The 21391-nt window shown below is 40.0% G+C and overlaps 2 protein-coding genes across 4 annotated transcripts; one reads left to right on the top strand and one right to left on the bottom strand.

Annotated features, from left to right (window-relative positions):
• Positions 1–3678: 3678 nt before the first annotated feature.
• Positions 3679–8213, bottom strand: LOC120724077. Its single transcript, XM_040016042.1, has 2 exons — positions 8051–8213; positions 3679–7671 (listed from the first exon to the last, which is right to left on the bottom strand). The coding sequence occupies exon 2, from the start codon at positions 7515–7517 to the stop codon at positions 5034–5036; it is 2484 nt and encodes an 827-aa protein (XP_039871976.1). The 5' UTR covers positions 7518–7671; positions 8051–8213; the 3' UTR covers positions 3679–5033.
• Positions 8214–10485: 2272 nt separating this feature from the next.
• gsr (glutathione reductase) lies at positions 10486–19031 on the top strand. 3 transcript variants are annotated; one of them, XM_040016038.1, is made up of 13 exons: positions 10486–10736; positions 11185–11350; positions 12129–12155; positions 12268–12356; positions 13189–13258; positions 13356–13503; positions 13590–13644; positions 13734–13833; positions 13927–14181; positions 15217–15328; positions 16427–16558; positions 16708–16841; positions 18341–19031. In XM_040016038.1, the coding sequence occupies exons 1-13, from the start codon at positions 10675–10677 to the stop codon at positions 18488–18490; spliced, it is 1500 nt and encodes a 499-aa protein (XP_039871972.1). In that variant the 5' UTR covers positions 10486–10674; the 3' UTR covers positions 18491–19031. The 3 variants fall into 3 exon arrangements, with proteins under 3 accessions (XP_039871972.1, XP_039871970.1, XP_039871973.1); XM_040016036.1 differs by lacking the exon at positions 10486–10736 and having other exon boundaries at positions 10983–11350; XM_040016039.1 differs by lacking the exon at positions 10486–10736 and having other exon boundaries at positions 11142–11342.
• Positions 19032–21391: the final 2360 nt, after the last annotated feature.

The following is a 21391-nucleotide window of genomic DNA, read 5'->3' as shown; positions in this document are numbered from 1 at the left end:
TTCAGTCTATTGTACCAAGATTAAGCTTTTCTGTTTAATCAGGCGTTAGGGTTGCTAACATTTTTTGTTATTTACATTTTAATTTATTTTTATTCAGTTTTACCGTGGTTCTCTTTGCATATTGTGTTTTAATTGTTGTGCAGCGTGACTTTAATGTCTGTGAAAATCACCATATAAAAAGATGGTACTAACTTCAAAAATAGCAGTCAGGTAAAATTACCTGCGACCTTCTTTTGCTAGTTACACAGATCAAGGAAAGGTGAGCAGGAGGATCCATAGGGATAAGGAAATGGAAGGCATGATGTACAGAGTCTGACTGCATTTGCACACTGCTCCTGAAAACATGACGATGGATGTCATTAACATGGATCTGCTTTAGTGAAACTGCACTGATCCAAACATGGACTACGAAAGGCCAAATTCAGATACTTTTTTAAAATATGTTTTTGTAATGGTTAATCCTCCAGTATGCACAAGCTCTTGAATCAAAATGATACTATCAATGCTTAAATAGAATTTTTGTAATTATCCATTTGACTTATTTTAATTTACAGAGTTTTATTTACTATTTTGCAAATAAACCTGGAAAAAATTGTGAGGCACATTTGATTAACACGCCAAATTACAGCTATTTACTTTCAGTTCTGAACATAAAAATTACTTTTAGTGACCAAAATGTTAATTAAACACACTGGACCTTAATTAAATCCAGTATACCAGCTCAAATTTGACTATAAAAGCATGAATTCACTTATTTTTGAAAATATTTGATTTCTAAAGTGTTTATTTTCTTGTTTTTATGACAGGTGGTCTAATACATTTAGTAAGCATTGTATATATTCTTTACACAAGGCAACAAGTTCATACACTACCAGTCAAGAGTTTGCATACACCTCATTTAATGGTTTTTCTTTATTTTGACTTTTTTCTACATTATAGTTACAAACTGAAGACATCAAATATATGAAGCAAGATACATGGAATTTTGTAGCAAAGACAAATTGATAAATAACTCTAAATATGTCTTATATTTAGATTCCTGAAGGTAGCCACCGTTGCTTTGTTCACAGTGCTGCAAACCCTTGGCTTCTCTCAGTGAGCTTCATGATGTAGACATGGTTTTCACTTCACAGGTGTGCTTGTCAGGGTTCGTTTGTGGACTTTCTTGCCTTCTTAATGGGGATGGGATCAGTTGTGTTGTGCAGAAGTCAGGCTGGTACACAGCTGACAGCCCTATTTGACAACTGTTAGAATTCATATTATGGCAAGAACCAATCAGCTAAGTAAAGAGAAACAGCAGTCCATCATTGCTTTAGGAAGTGAAGGTCAGTCAGTCTGGAAAATTGCTAAACTTGTGTCTCTCTAAGTGCAGTTGCCAAAAACCATCAAGCACTACGACAAAACTGGCTCACGTGAGGTCTGCCCCAAGAAAGGAAGACCAAGAGTCGCCTCTGCTGCTGAGGATAAACTCATTTGAGTCAGCAGCCTCAGAAATTGCAAGTTAACAGCACCTCGAGCCCAGATAAATGCCACAGAGTTCCAGTGGCAGACGCATCTCTACATCAACTGTTCAGAGGAGACTGCACCAATCAGGTCTTTATGGTCAAACAGATGCTAAAAAAACATTTAGGAAAAGCAACAAGTAGAAGAGATTTTTTTTGGACAAAGAAACACAGGGAATGGCCATTAGACCAGTGGGAATTTGTGCTTTGGTCTGATGAGTTCAAATTTGAGATCTTTGGCTCCACCCACCGTGTCTTTGTGCCACCCAGAAAAGGTGACTGGATGGTCTTTACATTTATGGTTCCCACCGTGAAGCATGGAGGAGGAGGTGTGATGGTGTGGGGGGGTGCTTTGCTGGTGACGCTGTTGGGGATTGATTCAAAATTGAAGGCTCACCAATCCAACATGGCTACCACATGCCATCCCATCCAGTCTGCATTTAGTTGACCATCATTTATTTTTCAACAGGACAATGACCCCCAAACACACCTCCACGCTCTGCAAGGGCTATTTGACCAAGAAGGAGAGTCCTCCACGGTCACCTGACCTAATCCCATGGACCACAGAGTGAAGGCAAAAGGGCCGAAAATTGCTCAGCATCTCTGGGAAAACCATTTCAGGTGACGACCTCATGAAGGTCATCGGGAGAATGCCAAGCAATAATCAAAGCAAAGGGTGGCTTTTTTTTTTTTTTTTTTGAAGAATCAAAAATATAAAACAGGTTTTCAGTTATTTCACTTTTTGTTTACTACATAATTTCATGTGTTCATTCAGTTTTGATGCCTTCAGTGAGAATCTACAATGTAAATAGTCATGAAAATAAAGAGAAAACATTAAATGAAAATCTGTGTCCAAACTTTCATGTGGTTTGGACACGCAGGTTTAATATAATCTGGTATAACCTTTTATAAAGGTTTATCAGATGGATCCTCTGCTAATTAGGGTAATAAAGAAAGCATTCAGTCATGTGTTTACGCTTGTTTAGCTCTTATTACGGATACCATCAATATACACCCAGGTAGCCAGGAGTGTTCCTAAGCAAATTTGACTATCTGAATGTTGCCCGGACCTTTGTACATTAAGATATTTGCAGAGATTAGTTTGATGTTGAGCATGGTGGCCCAATGTCACAAACAGGACAATACAGGGTGTCAAAAAACGAACAAAAAAACTGAAAAAGAATTACCACGTATGCTTTAATAGATTTAAACTACCGTTGATCTACAGTGAACTTTAAGTGATGGGTTTCAGTTGGTGGGAAAAAATATACAAGTCAAACCGTTGTCAATTATACTTTTTTTAATAAAAGAGGAATTACACAATTGTTATTATAAAAGCATGGATCACAATGATAATGAACACTGAGAATGTAATAAAACTCAAAAACACTTGAACTGGAATATGACTAATTCCCACACAGATGAGGATTAAATTAAAAGGCAAAAGGAAAACAGCCATAAAGACATGTCAAACAACTTTAGGATAATGAATATATAACAGACTGCACAGCAGCTTTAGCTGCAATGTAAGGAAAGTAAGTGTTGGTGCTCCAGAAGGGGCCATTCCCTACTGAGTATGAACACCAGTTACCATGTTTTATATTTATAGGTCTATAAACCATAAAATCTGAGTGACCCAAAACATATATATGTATATATACATATACACACACGTGTAATAAAAACTGGGGCAACCAAAACCTACAAATGTGATCATAGGTCTAGCACCTTGTACACTGTGAATACATAATAAACAACACACATATGCTGTCGTAAAGTAAAACAGATCTGAGAAGTCTCAGGACAGAAGATTGCTTACGTTTGATTATTTTGAAAAATATACAACAGGTTTGAATTGTCTATGAGTCACCATTGTCTCATAGTCATGGCAGGAAAATACTTCTATTACAGGAATTGACCAGTTTAGGTTGCTTCTACCTTCTCTAGATTACTCTCATAGGTGAAGCTTTAAACCTTGAGAGAAAAAAAGTCACACAAGAAAACTCAAGTCAATCACACAAAGAAAAGGAAAGAAAAAAAAAAATCACATTACTAATTACAGAGCCAAATTGAATAAAAACCAAAAAATTACAACAAAAATAAAAAATTATCTTGATTCTTCAGGACGTTCGTTTTGCGCTTTAAAGTAAAATGACACCGTAAAGTATTAGGGTACTTTTTTTTAGTGCATCATCATCATCATCCTTACGTCTGGATTAGTAGATATACTCTAAATTTTAGCCTTAAGCTCTGTAACATTTCACTTCACACAGATGTACAACTGGCAGACTTTTGTATCTCTGCAAGACTCAGTGATTAATATCATATCTGAACTGATAACACAGCTGAGTGTATGCCCAGGTTCCATTATTTACACTTTGCAGTAGTTTGTTTTTTAAATTGGTTCACCAATCAAAGTTATCAATGATTAATTAAAAAATACAACATGGTTCTGTAACATGTTCCAAAGAGTAGATTTTGCAAAGAGTAGCTAAACGCAGAACTACAAAACCAGCTGCTGACATGAAAAGTAACATTTTTCCAGCTAAAATTTGGAGCTTTTAAAACTGGACAAACCTTTTAGACGGCTATTAGTGTTGAAATGTTCATTTTTTTTAGACACAGCACACAGTCATCTACACAATCGGCCATGTTAACCAACATGAAGTGATTGGGGCGCCTTCAAAGATGCAAATTATTTTAAAAATACAAATAAATAATGACTCAACTGGAAACTTATTGCCCCAAATTTGACCTAATTAGAACTGTCAATTAGACATTTTCATTCTTTTCAGTCACAAGGAATGACATCTTACAAAATGTCATTATAAATATTTAATCATACTTAAAACCAGCATATACAAAACATCTGGGTCCCACCAAAGAGGTTTTGGCTGGAAAATCACAAGGACTGTTTAACCAGTATTTTTTAACTGTTATTAAAGTGGGGTTTAATTCGCACAGGCATGAAATACATTTATGTGTCAAATAGCAGGAAATGCAAACTTTTCTGTTTAAAAAAAAGGAAAACACTGCCTTAAATATGAACTTCTCTCCCCAAAGGCCAATTTTAAGGCAGGAAAAAGTCTGAATACCCATCACTGCACCTATTTCAGGTGGCAGCATGGAAGCCCATAAAATTTCACTGATGCAACGTAAAAAAAAAATAAATAAAAAACTTTATCCTTTTTTAAATAAACAGCATGCATTAATGACATATCCACTGGTCTCTCAACCTTCAGAAACAGTACTTAATATCTGTGTTTTTGACTGCAATCTAGAACGGCATTCAGTCCATTTTCATTGACTCAAAGCAGTCAAACAGCATTGCACTTGAATAGTTCGTATTATACATATAAGACAATGTTCAGTGATACTCAGACGTCCATATTTTTTACTCTTATTCTCCCATAAAGAAAATAATTGGCTTGAGATTTTGTCAGTTTTTGACCTTAAACATCTCTTTACTGTAATACTAACTGCTTCCTCATAGATGTATACTTCTTTCCATTGATGAATTGTCCAATACATTCATGGAAACACTCGGACGGTGCAACCCATCACCTCATATTTTTGACCCATCACTTTGCTCAGTCTCATTTTCAAGATTTGGCACTTTGGAACCACTTCAGAAGCTCCTGTGTTTGCAAAAGGATCAGCTCTCGTTCTCTGTGCAGAGCCGCGAGGCTTCGGATGATTGAGCACTACCACCGGCTGGTTTGGACCCGGTCGTTTCACTGGTTGGTCCACTTTCAGCGGCATTGGGTAAATGACTGTACAGTCAGTTACACTGTCCACAGGTACCTGAGTCTTATATTTGGATATTCTAAGTTTCAGTCCCTTCTTGGTTTGTTTCCACACGCCCACTTGCACCCTCTTCAGGGTGACAGTCAGAAACTTTGAGTCCTGCTCACTTTTGACCATTTGCTCAAGAGGTTCTTCAGTTTCAGATGCCTTTGCGTGTTCTGCAACATTAGATTCTTCGTGTGTTGAAGATTTTGAAGCAGGACTGTGACTGGATTTATTATCATCTGGTGGTAGAGGGATCTTTTTTTCCTCTTTGATATCAACATGGTTGTGGGTCAGTGCAGGAGAGTGATGAACCCCCTTATTGTGGTCTTTTGCTTCTACAGGCTCCGTCTGCTCCATCAATAACGACTCACAGATGAAGGATCCGTTTTTTGTTTCCACCTGAGGGCTGGGCCCTAATGTCAGGGTCTTGTCCATGTGCTCCGTGTTTGTTATCTTAACTTGATCTTGAGTCGTACTGACAGAACTGCTACTTTTATCCATCACTATGCCTCGCAAAGCCATTACCAATGGCTGAATGGGACCTTGGGCGTCCTCTGGCTGCTGACTCAATGAAAACACAGAGGATATGATGGGGAAACTCTCAGGTTCTGAAACGTCTCTCTCTTTTGCCAGCTCATTTAGTCTGACTTCCGGCATCCAAGTTGAGCTCTTTGACTTGGCATGATTTGAAAAAACAGGAGTTTTGACTGAAACAAGCTTGTTTATAGTCTTGGGTAATGAAAAAGACTGAGTTGGAACATTATCCTTACTGACGAGACATATTGGTGGTCTCACTTGGACAGTTGGAACAATGGAACTTCTTATGGAGGGAGAAGTTGATTTAATCCTGTCCTGGTTCGAGGGTGCCACTTCTTTGATTGGTTTTGAAGCAGTGCTGCTCTTGAAGCAGATGTTCCCGGGTTCCACCTTCATAGCCACCGGCATATCCTGCATGTTTTTCGTTTCACCCGCTCTCCTGGATGGAACACTCTTGGGGTACTCTGGAAGTAAGGTCTTTCTCTCATCCATCACTCTCTGAGAAACCATGCTGCTTGGATGCAGGCTGGTGGTGTTCAACCTGCTGGTGACCCTGTTGGAGATAACTGGAAGAGGAGCTACGTGGCTCACCGGTACTGTTTGCGTAACTCTGATCCCACTGTTTACCCCTTCTCTTACAGGACTGATGATATTTTTGGGAAACTTATTAGGGATGACTACGTTAGACTCCAAGTTGATTATTTCCGGTGATACCCTTTTCAGTCCACTCTTTTCTTTGCTCACTGGAGTCACTGGGAGATTGTTGGAAATACTGACCGGGACAACAGCGGGGCGCTCCACATTCACCATCTTTGTGTCACATGATTTCCTGTTAATAGTGCTCGTGCCCATACTCCCAGGCCGCACCGTGTTGGTGTGATTGATTAATGTAGATGACAATGGCTTCCCCAGCGCTGTGTTTTGAGAAACTGTCATCCTCGTGTCCTTTATCACTGACTCGTTTTCTTGTTGGGAAACGAGCCTCAGCTTTAGTTCTTTTGTCCCATTTACAGTTTTCACCTCAACGAGTTCAACCAAGCAGCCAGCAGGAATTGTTACTTCTTCTGGCAGAGAAACTGTGAGAGCTCTATTGTGCTGAATGAGTCCATTCAAAGGGGAAAGACGTTCTGGGTTGCCATTAGTGACATTCGATACCTTCGTTTCCAGTGTTTTTGCTCTCTGTTCGTCTTTTCCCAGTCTGACAGCAGGTACACTCGGGCTAGGTACCGTCACCCGAACAACCGGCCGAAGCGATGACGGATCAGCAGCGTGCAGGCTTGTTAAGGCACTGGGGACGGGGACCTGCGGATTTTTCGTCACACCAGGCTTAGCAGGTACCTGAATAATGCTTTTATTATGCAAACGTTCAATGTGCTTAAAAAGGCACAGCCTCCTCATGTAGCCCTGTCCACAGTGAGGACATTTGAATGGATACTTCGAAGTGTGTCGTTTCAGGTGCGCGTTTAACTCCGCCTCACTATAGGAAATATCGTTGCAATAAAAACAGTAAAACCGTGTCCCCATATGCTCAACCATATGCTTCTCCAACGCTGAGGCATCTGTAGACGCAAATCCACATTTCTCACAATACCTCACGTTTGAAGTGGTTAACACACGATCCAGTGACAAATTTGGATGTCCACCATTCACAGAGGATGGCATGCTTTGATAGCTGACAGGCTTCATAATGAGAAGTGAGGTGTTCTGGCCATCTGGCAGTAATTCTCACAATTTCAGAGGCTGACGTGACACCCTGAAGTAAACATCCATCTTCACCTGATGTCCAGGGTTCATGTCCGGGGAAAGCAGACACTGATGCACCTGTCAACGATGTCTCTCCCTGTGAAAGGAACGTAAGAAAAACAAAAACATTAACAAACAAATGATTGACCTAAGCTCACTGTGTACTATGCTTACACTAGGACGAGGCCTGTGAAGCCCCTCCTCTCACGCACAGCTCATGCAGCATTTTCAGCTCCTGCAAATATTTATTTGGCTGTGCGCGCGCGTAGGCAAATCAAAACAATACAGCAAAATAAAATGCAATTAATCAAACTCATTGCACTGGTCTGTATTTGCATTTTTCTCCGTGCGCGCTGAGCTTTCTTCCTTTGAACGTGACGAAAAGGCCCTACCTAACTACAACGGGGGGTTGCGGAGACGACGGCCAACATTACAACTGTTTATATTTGCAACAGAGTCAAATGCCTCATACGCACCTGATTGCCGTGTTACGAAACAGCGATTTGTTCGGTGATATCTTTTTCAATAAAATGAATTTTAAAAAATCCACTCTTTGAACGTGATACTAACGCTTGTCAACGCCACCAACCGAGCCGCTTTGGGTTAGCTTGTCGTTAGCCATCTGTAGCTACCAAAAACAATGGCGGAAGAAAGCTGTTCTGGTTTTCAAAATAAGAGCACGCTAAGTTAAAAATATAGCTGATTCAACATGTTTAGAAATCTTGGTGATGACAAATTCTGTGTCCTTCGTTTTCAGTCAGATCATCAGCAAATAATATTATTTAACACAACAAAGAAACTATTAATATTTTATTTATTGAACGTTTTTTAATGTAAACAATGTCTGTGAAGGTTCTCAGTAATGTAAACAATATAACACAGTGGCTGCCACAGTATAAGACATGTATTAACAGGCAGATAACACTGATGATTTAAGTGCAATAAAGAAGAACAAAAACACCAGAGAGCTGAAAATAATATATGGCAGGAAAAACATCAGAACATCTTTTAGGTTCAATAAAAGACAAAATACAACAAATTTCAACCAATAAAAATAAATTAAGTTGAGAAAATATTGATCAATTTTGTGACAAATACGGTAAATTAGAAATAGAAAACCTGGCACCTATGTTAATGCATGGGATTGTTTAAAGATTCAAACCCTTTTGGATTGATTTAAAAAAATATGTTTTTGTGAACTCACAGTAAGACTGACATCTACATGACAATGTCGAGGGGTTTAATAACATGTAGCATCTAGTGGTGAAGATAGTTCATCCTGCTAGGCATGAATTTTTGTGCACTGTCTGATGTGGCTCACAATCTTACCACTGACTTAATGTACGAGGGCATTTTGGGTTATTGTGCAAATATATTAATTTGCTGGAAGCCTGCAAATAAAAATATGTGTTAAAACACAGCAAAGTTTGGTTTTCTGTCCAATTGCATGTTATTAATGTGCATGGAAATTATGTGCTAAACATGTGAATAAACTGATTAAATGGCCAGTGATAAACAGGGACAGTTCCTCGCTTGGTTTCCTTCCAAAAATGTCAGAAGTAAGGCTGATAAGCGCAAATACAAATTATATTACAGTAAATGCAAAGTCATGGATGATTATTGGCTGTTAAAGCAACTCTCAAGGTTGTCAGCTGCCATAAAACTAAAATAAAGAGGAAGTAACGAGAGCATGTAATTGATCTGTCCAGCAGCATGTCAAAAGCAATTGCCAGGCAGAAACTGTGTTCGTGCTGCTTGTGCATGTATCCATTTTCAGCAGCTCAATATGAAGTGGACAAACTGACATAGTTTTAAATATATGGGGGTTTTTTTAATCGTTGGATGGAAATCCTTTGCCTGCATTTGGTGATTGCAGAATCTCTTTCCCTTGGGAAATGCTCGGGTTGCTTTTTCAGCACGCTTTGGGTCACGATGTCCAACCGGTTTTGCAGCATCTGCAATATAAACAAGTGAACTGGTTACACTGGGTCACTAGTACATGCCAATACCATAATATTGTCTCCACCATATTTGACATGTGGCACGCTTCATACCTTTCTCATTCCATCATTTTGGTACAGTTTAATCTTGATTTCATCTGTCTAAAGAATCTTTTCAGAGCTGTGCAGGCTCTTCTGGCATTCGTGAAGTTGCCTTTTGATTGCAGACTTTGACAATCATACACATACCCCCTTGCTGGTATTCTTGGTTCTTTAGATGCTTTGAAGTTGTTTTTCTTAACCATAGAAAAAATATTGCAAATAATGAATATAATTAGAATAATGTATTTGTCTTGTGTGGTGTTGTGGGGTGTCTGAGTTGATTATTTGGCCACTACTAACATTTGTGCTATTTTTCTGAGAGATTTATTTGGGTTTTTGAGCCTATAGATGGCCTTCTTGTTAAGCTATAAAAGAGTCAGTTGAAATGTATTAATTTGTCATGCACTGCCATGGTCTGCACTTCATTGGCATCTTGTGTAATTTAAAATCCATTAAAAATGAAGAAAAGAAAATGATATCACAGTCCAAAACATTATGGACTCGACTGCTGTTTAGTTCTTCGTTTCCTTTAGGCGTTATCTCACAAAGTAATATAATGCATGCTGCTACTAGAGTGTACTCTTGTTTTGAAAGGCCCTGTGAGAAGTGTAACTTCATCATTTGTTTTTCTTGACAAGCTGAGCGCAACGGACCTGTGATTCTGAAAGAAATACCACGCAAATCTGCCACATCTTCCCCTGTTATTTACGCCAAATCTCCCACAAAAACAACGCAAGGCTTTGGCGGATCTACGCTACTCTTCAAATTTGGCGTCTTCCACCATCACAGTTTTACGGTTTTTACCTGTCGGTTGGTTTTTCCATTATCTCGCACAAGGACTGATTATTTTAGACACGACCAGGCAGCAGTTTGCTAAATCGGGGCATTGTAGAGGGGAGGGGGCTCACCCAGTGACCCAGGAAATGCTTTGAAGCTTTTGTGTGTGCTGTAATAAAGTCAAACAACACGCGTTTATCAGCTTGCAGTGGCTGTCAGAGAGAGGCAAAAGGCACCCCGTGGATAGCTCTGATTAAAATGCCATAAAAGCAGTTAAAAACATGCTGTTCACAAGAGTCTGCAGACTGTTTCCTACTATGTCAGTATCACTGGCATTACCGAGGTGAGTACTCCAGTAAGTTTGTGGCAAATAACGGGCTTTACTGATGTGTGTTTAGCGTTTCTGAATATTGTCACGATGCTCACTTTATATCCTTAAATCTGGAGTCGCCAGTGCCTGATCTCCTCAAATATCCTTAAATATTTCCATCAAACCCTCGATGCATGAAAATGCTCTGATTTATTCATGTTTTTGAAGCCACCATACTGTCGCTCGTGGGAGGATCATCATGACTATTGTCAGAACAGTTTCTGGGATTTGCACACCATTGTTGCAATTCACAATGACACAGCAGTGGCTTTCACTGACCCTCCCACTACCCGGTCTGCCCGACACATAGGCCCTGCCTTCCTGCGCCCTTCCTGGTTATGGCACTATTAAAACAGCTGGCCCGGACTCGAGCTCCGTGCTGGTTTCTTCTCAGGAAACAGTTTTTCTTTTCACTTTGCAGACGCGGAGTTATCAGTAGCGGGATGGCCTCAGACCCATCGGAGATAACCCGGTTCGACTTTCTGGTGGTCGGCGGCGGGTCTGGAGGTCTGGCCGGGGCTCGGCGGGCGGCGGAGCTCGGAGCAGCTACCGCCGTGATCGAGAGTCACAAACTCGGAGGTACCTGCGTGAGTAAAAATAATAATAAAAAAACCAATCAGACATGCCTCCCTGCTGCTGTCACTTTGCTGTCACCTCTTCAGCATGTACACACACACACTCACACACACACACAGACACGTTAGTTACCAGATTCACTGCGAAACCTCCCGACTCCTTTTTTGTGTGTGTCTGACAAACATTGTGGGTTTGAGGTACAAAGCAGCCGATGAGGTTATAAACTGTAACTCATTCCTGTTCCCTTGAGCTGAATCTGTTGTAACGGAGGCATTTTGAAATTATCTGCACAAGGCCGCAATATGAGGAAGAAAGAAGTGGTTTTAAATGCGTTAGGCCTGTCTGTGCTGACTATTAGTTAAATCAGGGCCTCTATAGTTTTTTTTTTCAGCTAAAACATCAGGGGAAGAAATGGCTACCAAAACCTTTCAGTCCGATGGTTTTGGCATAAACCACACAAAGCCACAGTGAAAAACAGTGTGGTTACATTTGCATATATTTTCCTTATTGATAAGTGAATGCTGGTGTTGTATTACTTTACAGCCATATGAATGCGCCTGACCTAATCTTTTACATCTTTTCCTTTTGTAAAATGTTGGTTTTATGAAACACACTGACACAGCATTGCATTTTTTGATACTGCAGTTCTTTTGCTTTGCACTACATAAATATTCTTCCTGTCACTGCAGCTTTAGTCTAAAACGTATCTCTTCCATAATCTATCTGTATCACTGCTACTTGACCAGCTTTCACTCAATTCATTTGTTCTGCTTTCTTTCCTTTTTTCAGGTCAATGTTGGTTGTGTCCCTAAGAAGGTACCTTTTTCTTTACACTTATTATAATAATATTATTATAATAAAAGGTTTTACATGTACACTTCTCAAAGTTCAAGTTCTCAAAGCCAGCTCTTTTTACTCTTCTTCTCAGGTGATGTGGAATGCAGCAGTTCATGCCGAATATCTGCACGATCATGGTGATTATGGCTTTGAAACTGGAGACGTTCGTTTCAGTTGGGAGTAAGTTACAGTTTCTGCTAGTGTCTACTTGATTTTTATCTTTTTTTTTTTTCTTTTTTCCTTTTTTGCAACTGCAATGAACTCTTTTAAAAGCCGTCTTGGTTTTTCCTGGTACAAAGAAGCATTCATTTCTCCCACAACCTCTCAGTCAGTTACTTTGTGTTGCTTAACTTTAGCCCACTTCTCTATCTCTGTGCACAATGAAGTTGGGCAAAAATGACTGTTGAAGATAAGCCTTCCTGAAGGGAGTGGTTGACTACATTTACAACATGAGGAAACCTTTTCAAAATATAACATTAGTGTGAGAGGAATGTGCTGGGATTGGGGTGTGCCTGCATGGATTACAGTAGAGTACTAAGTGCTCCACAAACATCTTCAGTGTGCAAAGAATCCCAGGGGTTAAAGTGGGATTTTGCAGGTGGGAGTTGTAGTGATGCAGTGTGGGGAAAAGAGTTACTTAGAAATAAGTCACAATTTGTATTGTGAGCTCCAATTTTCTTTTTGTACAGGCTGTGATCAGCTGACTTGTTGCTACTCTGAGATTCACTGCTGTTTATTTATTTAGCCAACTAAATACAACTGGATATAACCAGGTGTTAAATTTGTTTTTCTTCATCAAACTTGTGTTTTTCTTGTATTTTTCTACCATCTCACCTCTCCTATAGTCTCTGTGACGGAGACTATAGGAGAGGTCTAACAGTTTATGCTTTTTATGATTCATTTTCTAGAAATGGCAACACGAGGGTGATACAAGACAAGTATTCCTTGTGATGATGGTTTATTAACACAACATATTTTAGCTGGTTGAATAATTTATATTATGTTTTTGCAGAACCCTAAAAGCCAAGAGGGATGCGTACGTCAGTCACCTAAATCGCATTTATCGCAACAATCTTGACAAAGTAAGTGTCAGATGAATTCTGCTCTATTGGTTTCTGTTCTTTTCAAATGTAATTGCTGTGCAAAAGGAAAAATAAACTCATATGTGCTCTGTTTCAGGCTAAAATCCAAACCATTCAAGGTTATGCCAGGTTTATAAATGATGCTGAGCCGACTGTGGAAGTCAATGGAAGAAAATATACAGCACCTCACATCCTCATCGCCACTGGAGGGCAACCTTCTGTTCTGAGTGATGCAGAAGTTCCAGGTAATACATGCTATACGTTGTTTTACCAGTGAGCATCAGTCAGATGTGTAGAAGATTACAGCTGTTGTGTTTGTTGACAATTTCAGGGGCAAGCCTGGGCATTACCAGTGATGGCTTCTTTGAACTTGAAACACTGCCAAAGTAAGCTTGTCATACATACTGATGTTAATGGGAGACCATCAGAACCATGTAGGTCTGTGATTATAGTATCTGTTTGTTTTTTCCTACAGACGCAGTTTGGTTGTGGGTGCTGGTTATATTGCAGTGGAGATGGCGGGCATTCTTTCCACCTTAGGGTCCAAAACATCCCTCATTATTCGACAGACGGGAGTAAGAAAAATGACAACACAGAATCACAATATGACTGTTCTTAGAAGCGTGGAGCCATGCGGTCATCTGTGTACTCTCGTATTCTGTCTGTAGGTTTTGAGGAACTTTGACGCCTTTATAAGTGCAAACTGCACCAAAGAACTGCAAAACTCTGGTATAGATTTGTGGAAGAACTCTCAGGTGAAGTCTGTGAGTAAAACAGACAAGGGGCTGGAGGTGACGGTGGTTACCAAAGACCCAGAGAAGAAGAATGACGAGGAGAAGATCAGTACCATCCAGGGAGTGGACTGCCTTCTCTGGGCCATCGGCAGGCAGCCCAATACAGGTGGACTGAACATCGGCGAGATGGTAACAGTTTACCTGTGATTTTTATCTGTAGATTGGATAGTGTAATGTGCAAATAATAATTATTATTATTGTTATTTTATTTATTGGGAGATATTATGTGCTACTTACATGTAGCACTGAGCAGTAAGACACTACCGCTGCATAATTGTCCTTATAGATCATAACAGGACGGCAGATGTCTTTCGATAACTGTGTCTTAGGCACACATACCAACATGAAACTGCTTTCCACAAATAATAATAAAATATTTTATAATTTAAGGCTTGTATGCAAAAAACTGGTGTCCCAAAAAAAGCTGACTTAAGCCTTAATAACAGATAATCTGGGAACCAGACTGGACAGTTTCCACATGCTACTACTTTGTTGAAGGTGATGCATAAATACTTGATAAATGAAGGCGGGGCAGCAAAGTCTCAGTTACGCCAACGTCTTCTTTTGACTGTCTTTGATCCGTCTACCGAGCTTAGATTTGAGGGATGTGTAATAACATCGTTTGAATCATTTGTTATATGAAGGAAGAATGAATGACTTGTCAAAGCAGCAGTTTAACCAGCTCTTTTCCAAAAACCTAAAAACATGTTGAATGTTCTCACACTTTAAGACTTTGAGGCCCGTCTCTCTTTTGTCTGTTCTGCTTTACATTTAATCCTCCAGTTTAGCTGAGTCATCGTTATTTCTTGCCCCACACGGGATTTCTCTTCTCAGTCGCATGTCTCTTATTCACTGTCAGTATCATACATGAGGAAGCACACAGAAAGAGGCAAAACATGCACTACCTTTCCTTAAAACCATTATTCATCCGAGCTGTGTTTCTCTACAATACTCTCTCTTAGAGAAGGATGGGAGTTTTGGGAGGTTTCTTTTGAGACGTTAAAGTTATGGGAAAGCTGAAGACGGTTCCAAGAATAATAACCAGTTCAAAGGGAACTAGGAGAAAACATGGGCCTAATCTTTTGTTTTAATCTCCACGGTTCACATTTTTACTCGTTTCTAAGACGTGAAACAGTTTTTCTTTTCTTTCTTTTTCTTTGTCAGGGTGTGGATACAGATGAAAGAGGCCACATCATCGTGGATGAGTTTCAGAACACCAGTCGATCGGGGATCTACGCTGTCGGGGATGTTTGTGGCAGAGCTCTTCTCACACCTGGTAGAACCCAACTTTTCTTTATCCACTTTTTGTGTCTGTGTGTGTTCTTTCCAACCTGTTTCCCGATGTTGTAACTATTTTTCCATGTACTTAGTATTGCTGAGTGAAGCCTGGTGATATTAAAGGTTTCTGGGTCTATGTTTAATAGCTCTGAATGGATTTTATTGCTACATAGAGGATGTTTGAATATCAAAGCTGTGAAGGCTGCAGATGAGTGCACTGACAGGACATTATCAGAGATCTTATGTGTAAGTCGCTTTGTGAGAGTGGATAACGTCTCTCTGTGTCTATTAGAGGAAAGACCTACCTCAAGTTTAAAACCACACACATTTCATACACTGGTGACTCCAAATAACAGCACTGAAATGCCAGGTTTGCATTTTTGTGACCTCACCCATGGTTTTGGGTGATTACAGGGGATACATAATTTTGTGAAGTGGCTTTTTCAAGATATTTGTGCATATTAAAAATATGTTTTTAAATAGGAAAACTTTAAATAACAAGTCTCCAGAAATTTGTCCTATACAAACGTGATCTTGGAGTCAGAGTCTGTTGTGTTTACAACCGTCGGGTTTCTTGCGCGTGGGAGGGTCAGGCGCTCAGACAGGAAGGCTTTTCAGGTGTGACTCAGGCTCACGATTGCTCGTGTGGGTAAACAAAGAAAACAGTATTCAGACAAGGATTTGGTCCCAAATGTCCCCAGCTCTGAAATCCTTTTTGAGAGTCTATTGTTTATCTATATTTAGTGGATCAATTGGTCTTTTTCAGTAAGTTCTGAAGAGGGCAGGGTGAAATGATGAATGCTGATTAAAACCAAAAAAATCAATTCTTCATCTCTGTAGTTAACAAAAAACTCTTATTTGAGGTCAAAGCTTTAATACAAAAGAGTAAAAGAAAACTTTATTGAGTGACCAAGGTTTCTTGACAAAACATGTCGGTATCCTGGTGAAGTTCTTCTCCTGGTGCCTTTTTTCTACTTCTGTATTTTGAAGTGTTTGAGTTTGTTTTGTTTTTTTAAATCTATTTTTATAAAATGCCCTTTTGTGGGCATTTTGAGTGTTAGCAGCATTCTGATGAGGTTTTCATGTGTTGGGACAGTTGCCATTGCTGCAGGCAGAAAGCTGGCGCACAGACTGTTTGAAGGAAAGAAGGACTCCAAGTTGGACTACACCTGTATTCCCACTGTGGTGTTCAGCCACCCACCAATCGGCACGGTGGGCCTCACAGAGGGTGAGTAGAACAATAAAAAACACATCTAGGTGGGTTTAACTCAGTTTCTGTGGCCGGCTTTCATTTAATCGTTTATCTTAGGCGCTATTCCTATTTTTACTCAGCAAGATGTAAAACTGTCCTTACTTTTGATAATGTTCGTGTCACAGAGGAGGCCATTAAAACCAGAGGGAAGGAGAATGTGAAGATTTACAAGACTTCTTTCACACCAATGTATCACGCTATCACCAGCAGGAAGAGTCAGTGCATCATGAAGCTGGTGTGTGTGGGCAAAGAGGAGAAGGTAAGTGTCATCTCTTCTCCAGACAACAGGCTCTAAATAAATGTGACTCTAGCGCATTATTACTGTCACCTAAATTTATGAAATAGTGAATATTTTAATGAATATCTTCTTGACGATTTATTTCTATTATTTAAACAACAAAAGGAGGTTCTTCTCTAAATCATCTTAACGTTGTAGTGCATTATTTTTATTCGTAAACAACCACATTTGGGCTAAGACATCACCAGTAAATGTTAGCGTATGGGGCCTTTCCCCCAACCAGTAATACAGGAGCTCTTCATATTAGGGCTGCCACAAACGATTATTTTGATAGTCGACTAATCAGATCATCATCCATTGGACGTACAGCTTATTGCACCAGCAGCATCTGCTCTTATATAACTATCATTAGCTTACAGCTTTAAGTGTTTAAGGTGCTAACTGAAAATAAAGACAAGATGATAGTTTATTAAAGTTTAATGAAATTTGCAGATTGTTTCGGTGAAGTTTAATAAACTCCTCGCTATCTAAAATATAACAGGACACCGGAGTAAATTCTGGAGCATCTCACACTTCTGATGATCAGCTGTCTGCTTGAAGTTTATTCAGCTGTGTAAAAACTTTAATCTCAGCCAAACCGATTTACTCAGGAACAAATAAAACACTAAACAAAGCCAAACAACAACATTTTTAAGTTATCTAAGTGACTCATATATCATGTTTAACCTGAGTAGCGAAAGATGGCGGTGGGTTGGAAAACGATTTGCCGGGAGTCCGCTGTTCTCACGGCTCTAGTGAGCCTTGAACCCCGGCTAGCTATTGAGCTGGTGAGACGTCTGTTACCCTCGTCGGAGCGCTTTTGAAAATATGCGGTGTCTTGATAAACTGAGCAGATATTTGAGGTTTACACAGCTACATTCTCGCCTGAAAACATGTTAAACGTTTATTTTGTGACCCAGAAAGAATAATAAGAGTAATATTAAAACTAACTAGCTGCTGCCATTGTTGGAAACTGAGCTGGGCTGCGCTTTGAATTCTGGGACGGAGCTATTTCTTCTTCGGGGTTTAACGGCAGCTGGCATCCTTGTACATGCAGTGCTGCCATCTTCTGTTTCAGTGCGTTATTACACTCTTAAATCCTGCTACTTATTCCTGCGTCTTTTGTGATCTTACAAAGCTTCAAACGACGCGTCGACTATTAAATTAGTCATCGACAATTTTAATAGTCGACGTAATCGTGACCAGTCGACTAATCGTGGCAGCCCTACTTCATATGTTGTAAGCAATTGTTTTCTACACTTTCACAGCTATATGTACCAGGATTGAAGAATAGATTTGAGACTTTCTAAAAAAATAACTTGGAAGTACTTAAACTAATACAGGAGGCAGTCCTGAAGCTATCTTTAAGTGTCATTAAAGCCTCGACTAAAATCTTTTAACAGTTTCTATTCACTCTGCTGCAGTTCTTTTTTAAAAAAAAAAAAAAAAAAAAACGACTGTATTTCTTACAATTTTCGCAGGTGGTAGGGCTGCACATGCAGGGCCTTGGCTGTGATGAAATGCTACAAGGATTTGCCGTGGCCATCAAGATGGGTGCTACCAAAGCAGACTTTGACAAGACAGTCGCCATTCACCCCACCTCATCCGAGGAGTTTGTCACGATGCGTTAATACAAAAACAAACTCACCGAGGCATCCCCCACCCGCTACGCCTCTTGCTTCCCTGTACGACCAGCAACACAGACAAGCATACCAGGACAGAGTCACGCCTTCGAACTGCTCTCGCATCAGCTTGACGACTTGCTTTGTTAACCAGCCTACATGCTTCCATTTTTCTCTCATTTAAGTGACCTTATTTGTACGCAGTGTTTCACTTTTTTTTTCTCATTTTTAACTAAATGGACCAAGACCAAGTTATGGTCTTCCTAGACTGTACTGTGGTTCCTGAGTATGGGTTGAAAACTCTGGATTCCATTTTAATGATTGTGAAATGGAAGTGATGCATCTGCAGGTATTTTTGTCAAGAGATTGCTGGGAAGTCAAAAGACCTCTCTCCTAGTGTATGTGTTTGATTTGTCAGTCGTTCGTCACATGAATATAATAAGCACTGCTTGTTCTACAAGGCACCTATTCCCTACCAATGCAGGGTCATGACATGTATCTACTGTACTGTTAAGAAAAAAAACAATAAACCTGCAGATTTTTTTTTTTTTCTTAAATGTTGTGATTTTTATTTCTTATTCAGTGACTAAATTCTGTGGTTGATTGGGCAATAAATGAAGCGCTTCTCCTATTTGGGTAGAGGGAATAAATCCCCACTCAAACTAAAGAGAGATACTTCCTGTTTCAGGTTAAAAAGTGACTTTCAGAATTTAATTATAGTAAAAAGTATGATGAAACTGGATATTATTTGTCAACAAAATACCCTTGCTGTTTACAGTTTATTCTACACTTAGTGGCCACTTTAGATCACACTAGATATACCTGTTGAGCTACTTGTTAACACACACATCTGTTCATCCAATTACACAGCAGCAAGTGACTTTTAGCATGACGTGGTTGGTGCCACAAGTTCTGATCTGACAACTGGGATTTTCTCAAGCAACCTCCAGGATTTCAAGAGAAATGCTCCAACAAACAATATATTTAGTGAGTCCCATTCACTGTGGAAAATATGCCTTGTTGATGCCAGAGATCAGAGCAGAAAGGCCAGACTGCTTTGAGCTGGAAGGCAACACTAGTTAGTCACTCATTATAGCCATTGTATGCGGAAGAATATCCCTGGATACACAACATATCAAATCTTGAAGCAGACGAGATACTGAGGTGACAATTCGCACAGCTTCACCAAAATTGAACAACAGAAGATTTAGAAACGCATCGCCTGTCCTGACAAGGACTGATTTCTGCTGAGACATTAGGATATAGTACCATGTAAAAAAAAAAAAAAAAAATTTATCTCTCAGATGATGTGAAAGAGGCTTTTTCTTCGTCTCTTTTTAAACTTTGTGGCACTTTTTTCATAACCAGCCTTCCTTCACACAGCAAGCTTGCAGTGGGTATTGACATAATAAAATACAGCAAAGGAAAGTCTAATTTTGAAATCTGTTTCATCTGCAATCACTGTGGCTGAATATCCCCAATGGCCCAAGAAATATGTACTGGAGGACACTCTCTGTCCCCCAGATGCCCTCCTTTGTCAACTTAAGTGTTAAACACTCAGTTATTATAATAGTGGCTTCAACTTTAACTTGGAACTTTTTTATTTAACACAGACAACTTTTCCCACCATGTTTGCTGTTGCAGAATTGATCCATAAAGTGTTCTCTTTCCCATGTAGGAACAACCGGTGGAAAATAACAAAGTGGAAACAAAGTTATTGTTTACATGAGATGAATTGCAGAATGGGAGATAGAAACAAAATACTGTTACTGTTAATCTGACTGTCTTCAGGTTTTACACGCTTACACACGTTACTGTCCCTCCATTTAGAAAGGCAGAGGCGTCACGGTGTGATTATTTTACGTGTTGTTTTTTTCTTGTGCAATAATATTATTCAACATTGCTATAAATACATTTTTCAAAAAATGCCTCTTTGTGCAAAATGGGTTTAAAAACATAAACAACTATGAAATACTGTTTGTCATTTAGACAGGGGGAACAAATCGTGGCAGGATCAGCCTGATGTCAGGAGTAGTTAGTCATTACAACAAGTGTTTGTAAAGTAAAAATCAAGCATATGGGATACTGTTTGTCCGTGATTTTTTGTTTTGTTTTTGTTCCCTTTCCATACCCTCCCCACCCCCCTCCCGCAATGGCTCTGCGCCCCCCACGGGCCCCACACTTTGGGAAGCTCTGCTATAAGACATGCAGCAAAGCAGCCCCAGATCATCGCACTAGCAGCACCATGCTTACACCACATCTAACAGGATGGAAACGTTCCAAAAGTCAGTCCACAGAATATTTATTTATTTGTTTAAAGATGTTTTGTTTTGTTTGTTTGTTTTTTGGCAAATGTCAATTTTAACACCATCCAGCCACGACTTCTGAGGGACAAGCTGGAGCTATCAGGAGTGGACCACCACATGTCCCAGTGGATACTGGACTACCTCACAGGCCGCCCACAGTATGTGAGGACACAGGGCTGTGTCTCTGACACGCGGGTCTGCAGTACGGGGGCCCCACAGGGAACTGTGCTGGCACCGTTCCTCTTCACCCTCTACACTGCAGACTTCTCCATCAACTGCCCACGCTGCCACCTACAGAAGTTCTCTGACGACTCTGCCATAGTCGCCTCATCACAGGTGAGGACGACTCAGAGTACAGACAGTGGACTCTGGACTTTGTGGATTGGTGCCAGCAGAACCAGCTGCTGATCAACGCCAGGAAAACCAAGGAGCTGGTGGTGGACTTCCGGAGACGCTGACCCACCACACTGACACCGGTGAACATCCAGGGAGTGGACATTGAGATAGTGGACTCCTATAGGTACCTGGGTGTTCACCTGAATAATAAACTGGACTGGAGCCACAACACTGATGCTCTTTACAGGAAGGGTCAGAGCAGACTCTA

This window comes from Simochromis diagramma, unplaced genomic scaffold (genome assembly GCF_900408965.1).
Source record: "Simochromis diagramma unplaced genomic scaffold, fSimDia1.1 OVJJ01000685.1, whole genome shotgun sequence".
NCBI classification, from domain to species: domain Eukaryota; kingdom Metazoa; phylum Chordata; class Actinopteri; order Cichliformes; family Cichlidae; genus Simochromis; species Simochromis diagramma.
This window is presented reverse-complemented; position numbering and strand designations above follow the sequence as displayed.

Excerpts from the sequence above, each read along its gene's own strand:
- LOC120724077 (XM_040016042.1), bottom strand. The coding sequence starts at position 7,517 with ATGAAGCCTGTCAGCTATCAAAGCATGCCATCCTCTGTGAATGGTGGA.
- gsr (XM_040016036.1), top strand. The coding sequence starts at position 11,102 with ATGGCACTATTAAAACAGCTGGCCCGGACTCGAGCTCCGTGCTGGTTT. Across the intron at positions 13,645-13,733 it reads GAACTTGAAACACTGCCAAA|ACGCAGTTTGGTTGTGGGTG; the intron begins GTAAGCTTGTCA and ends TTTTTCCTACAG. Across the intron at positions 16,842-18,340 it reads GTGTGGGCAAAGAGGAGAAG|GTGGTAGGGCTGCACATGCA; the intron begins GTAAGTGTCATC and ends CAATTTTCGCAG.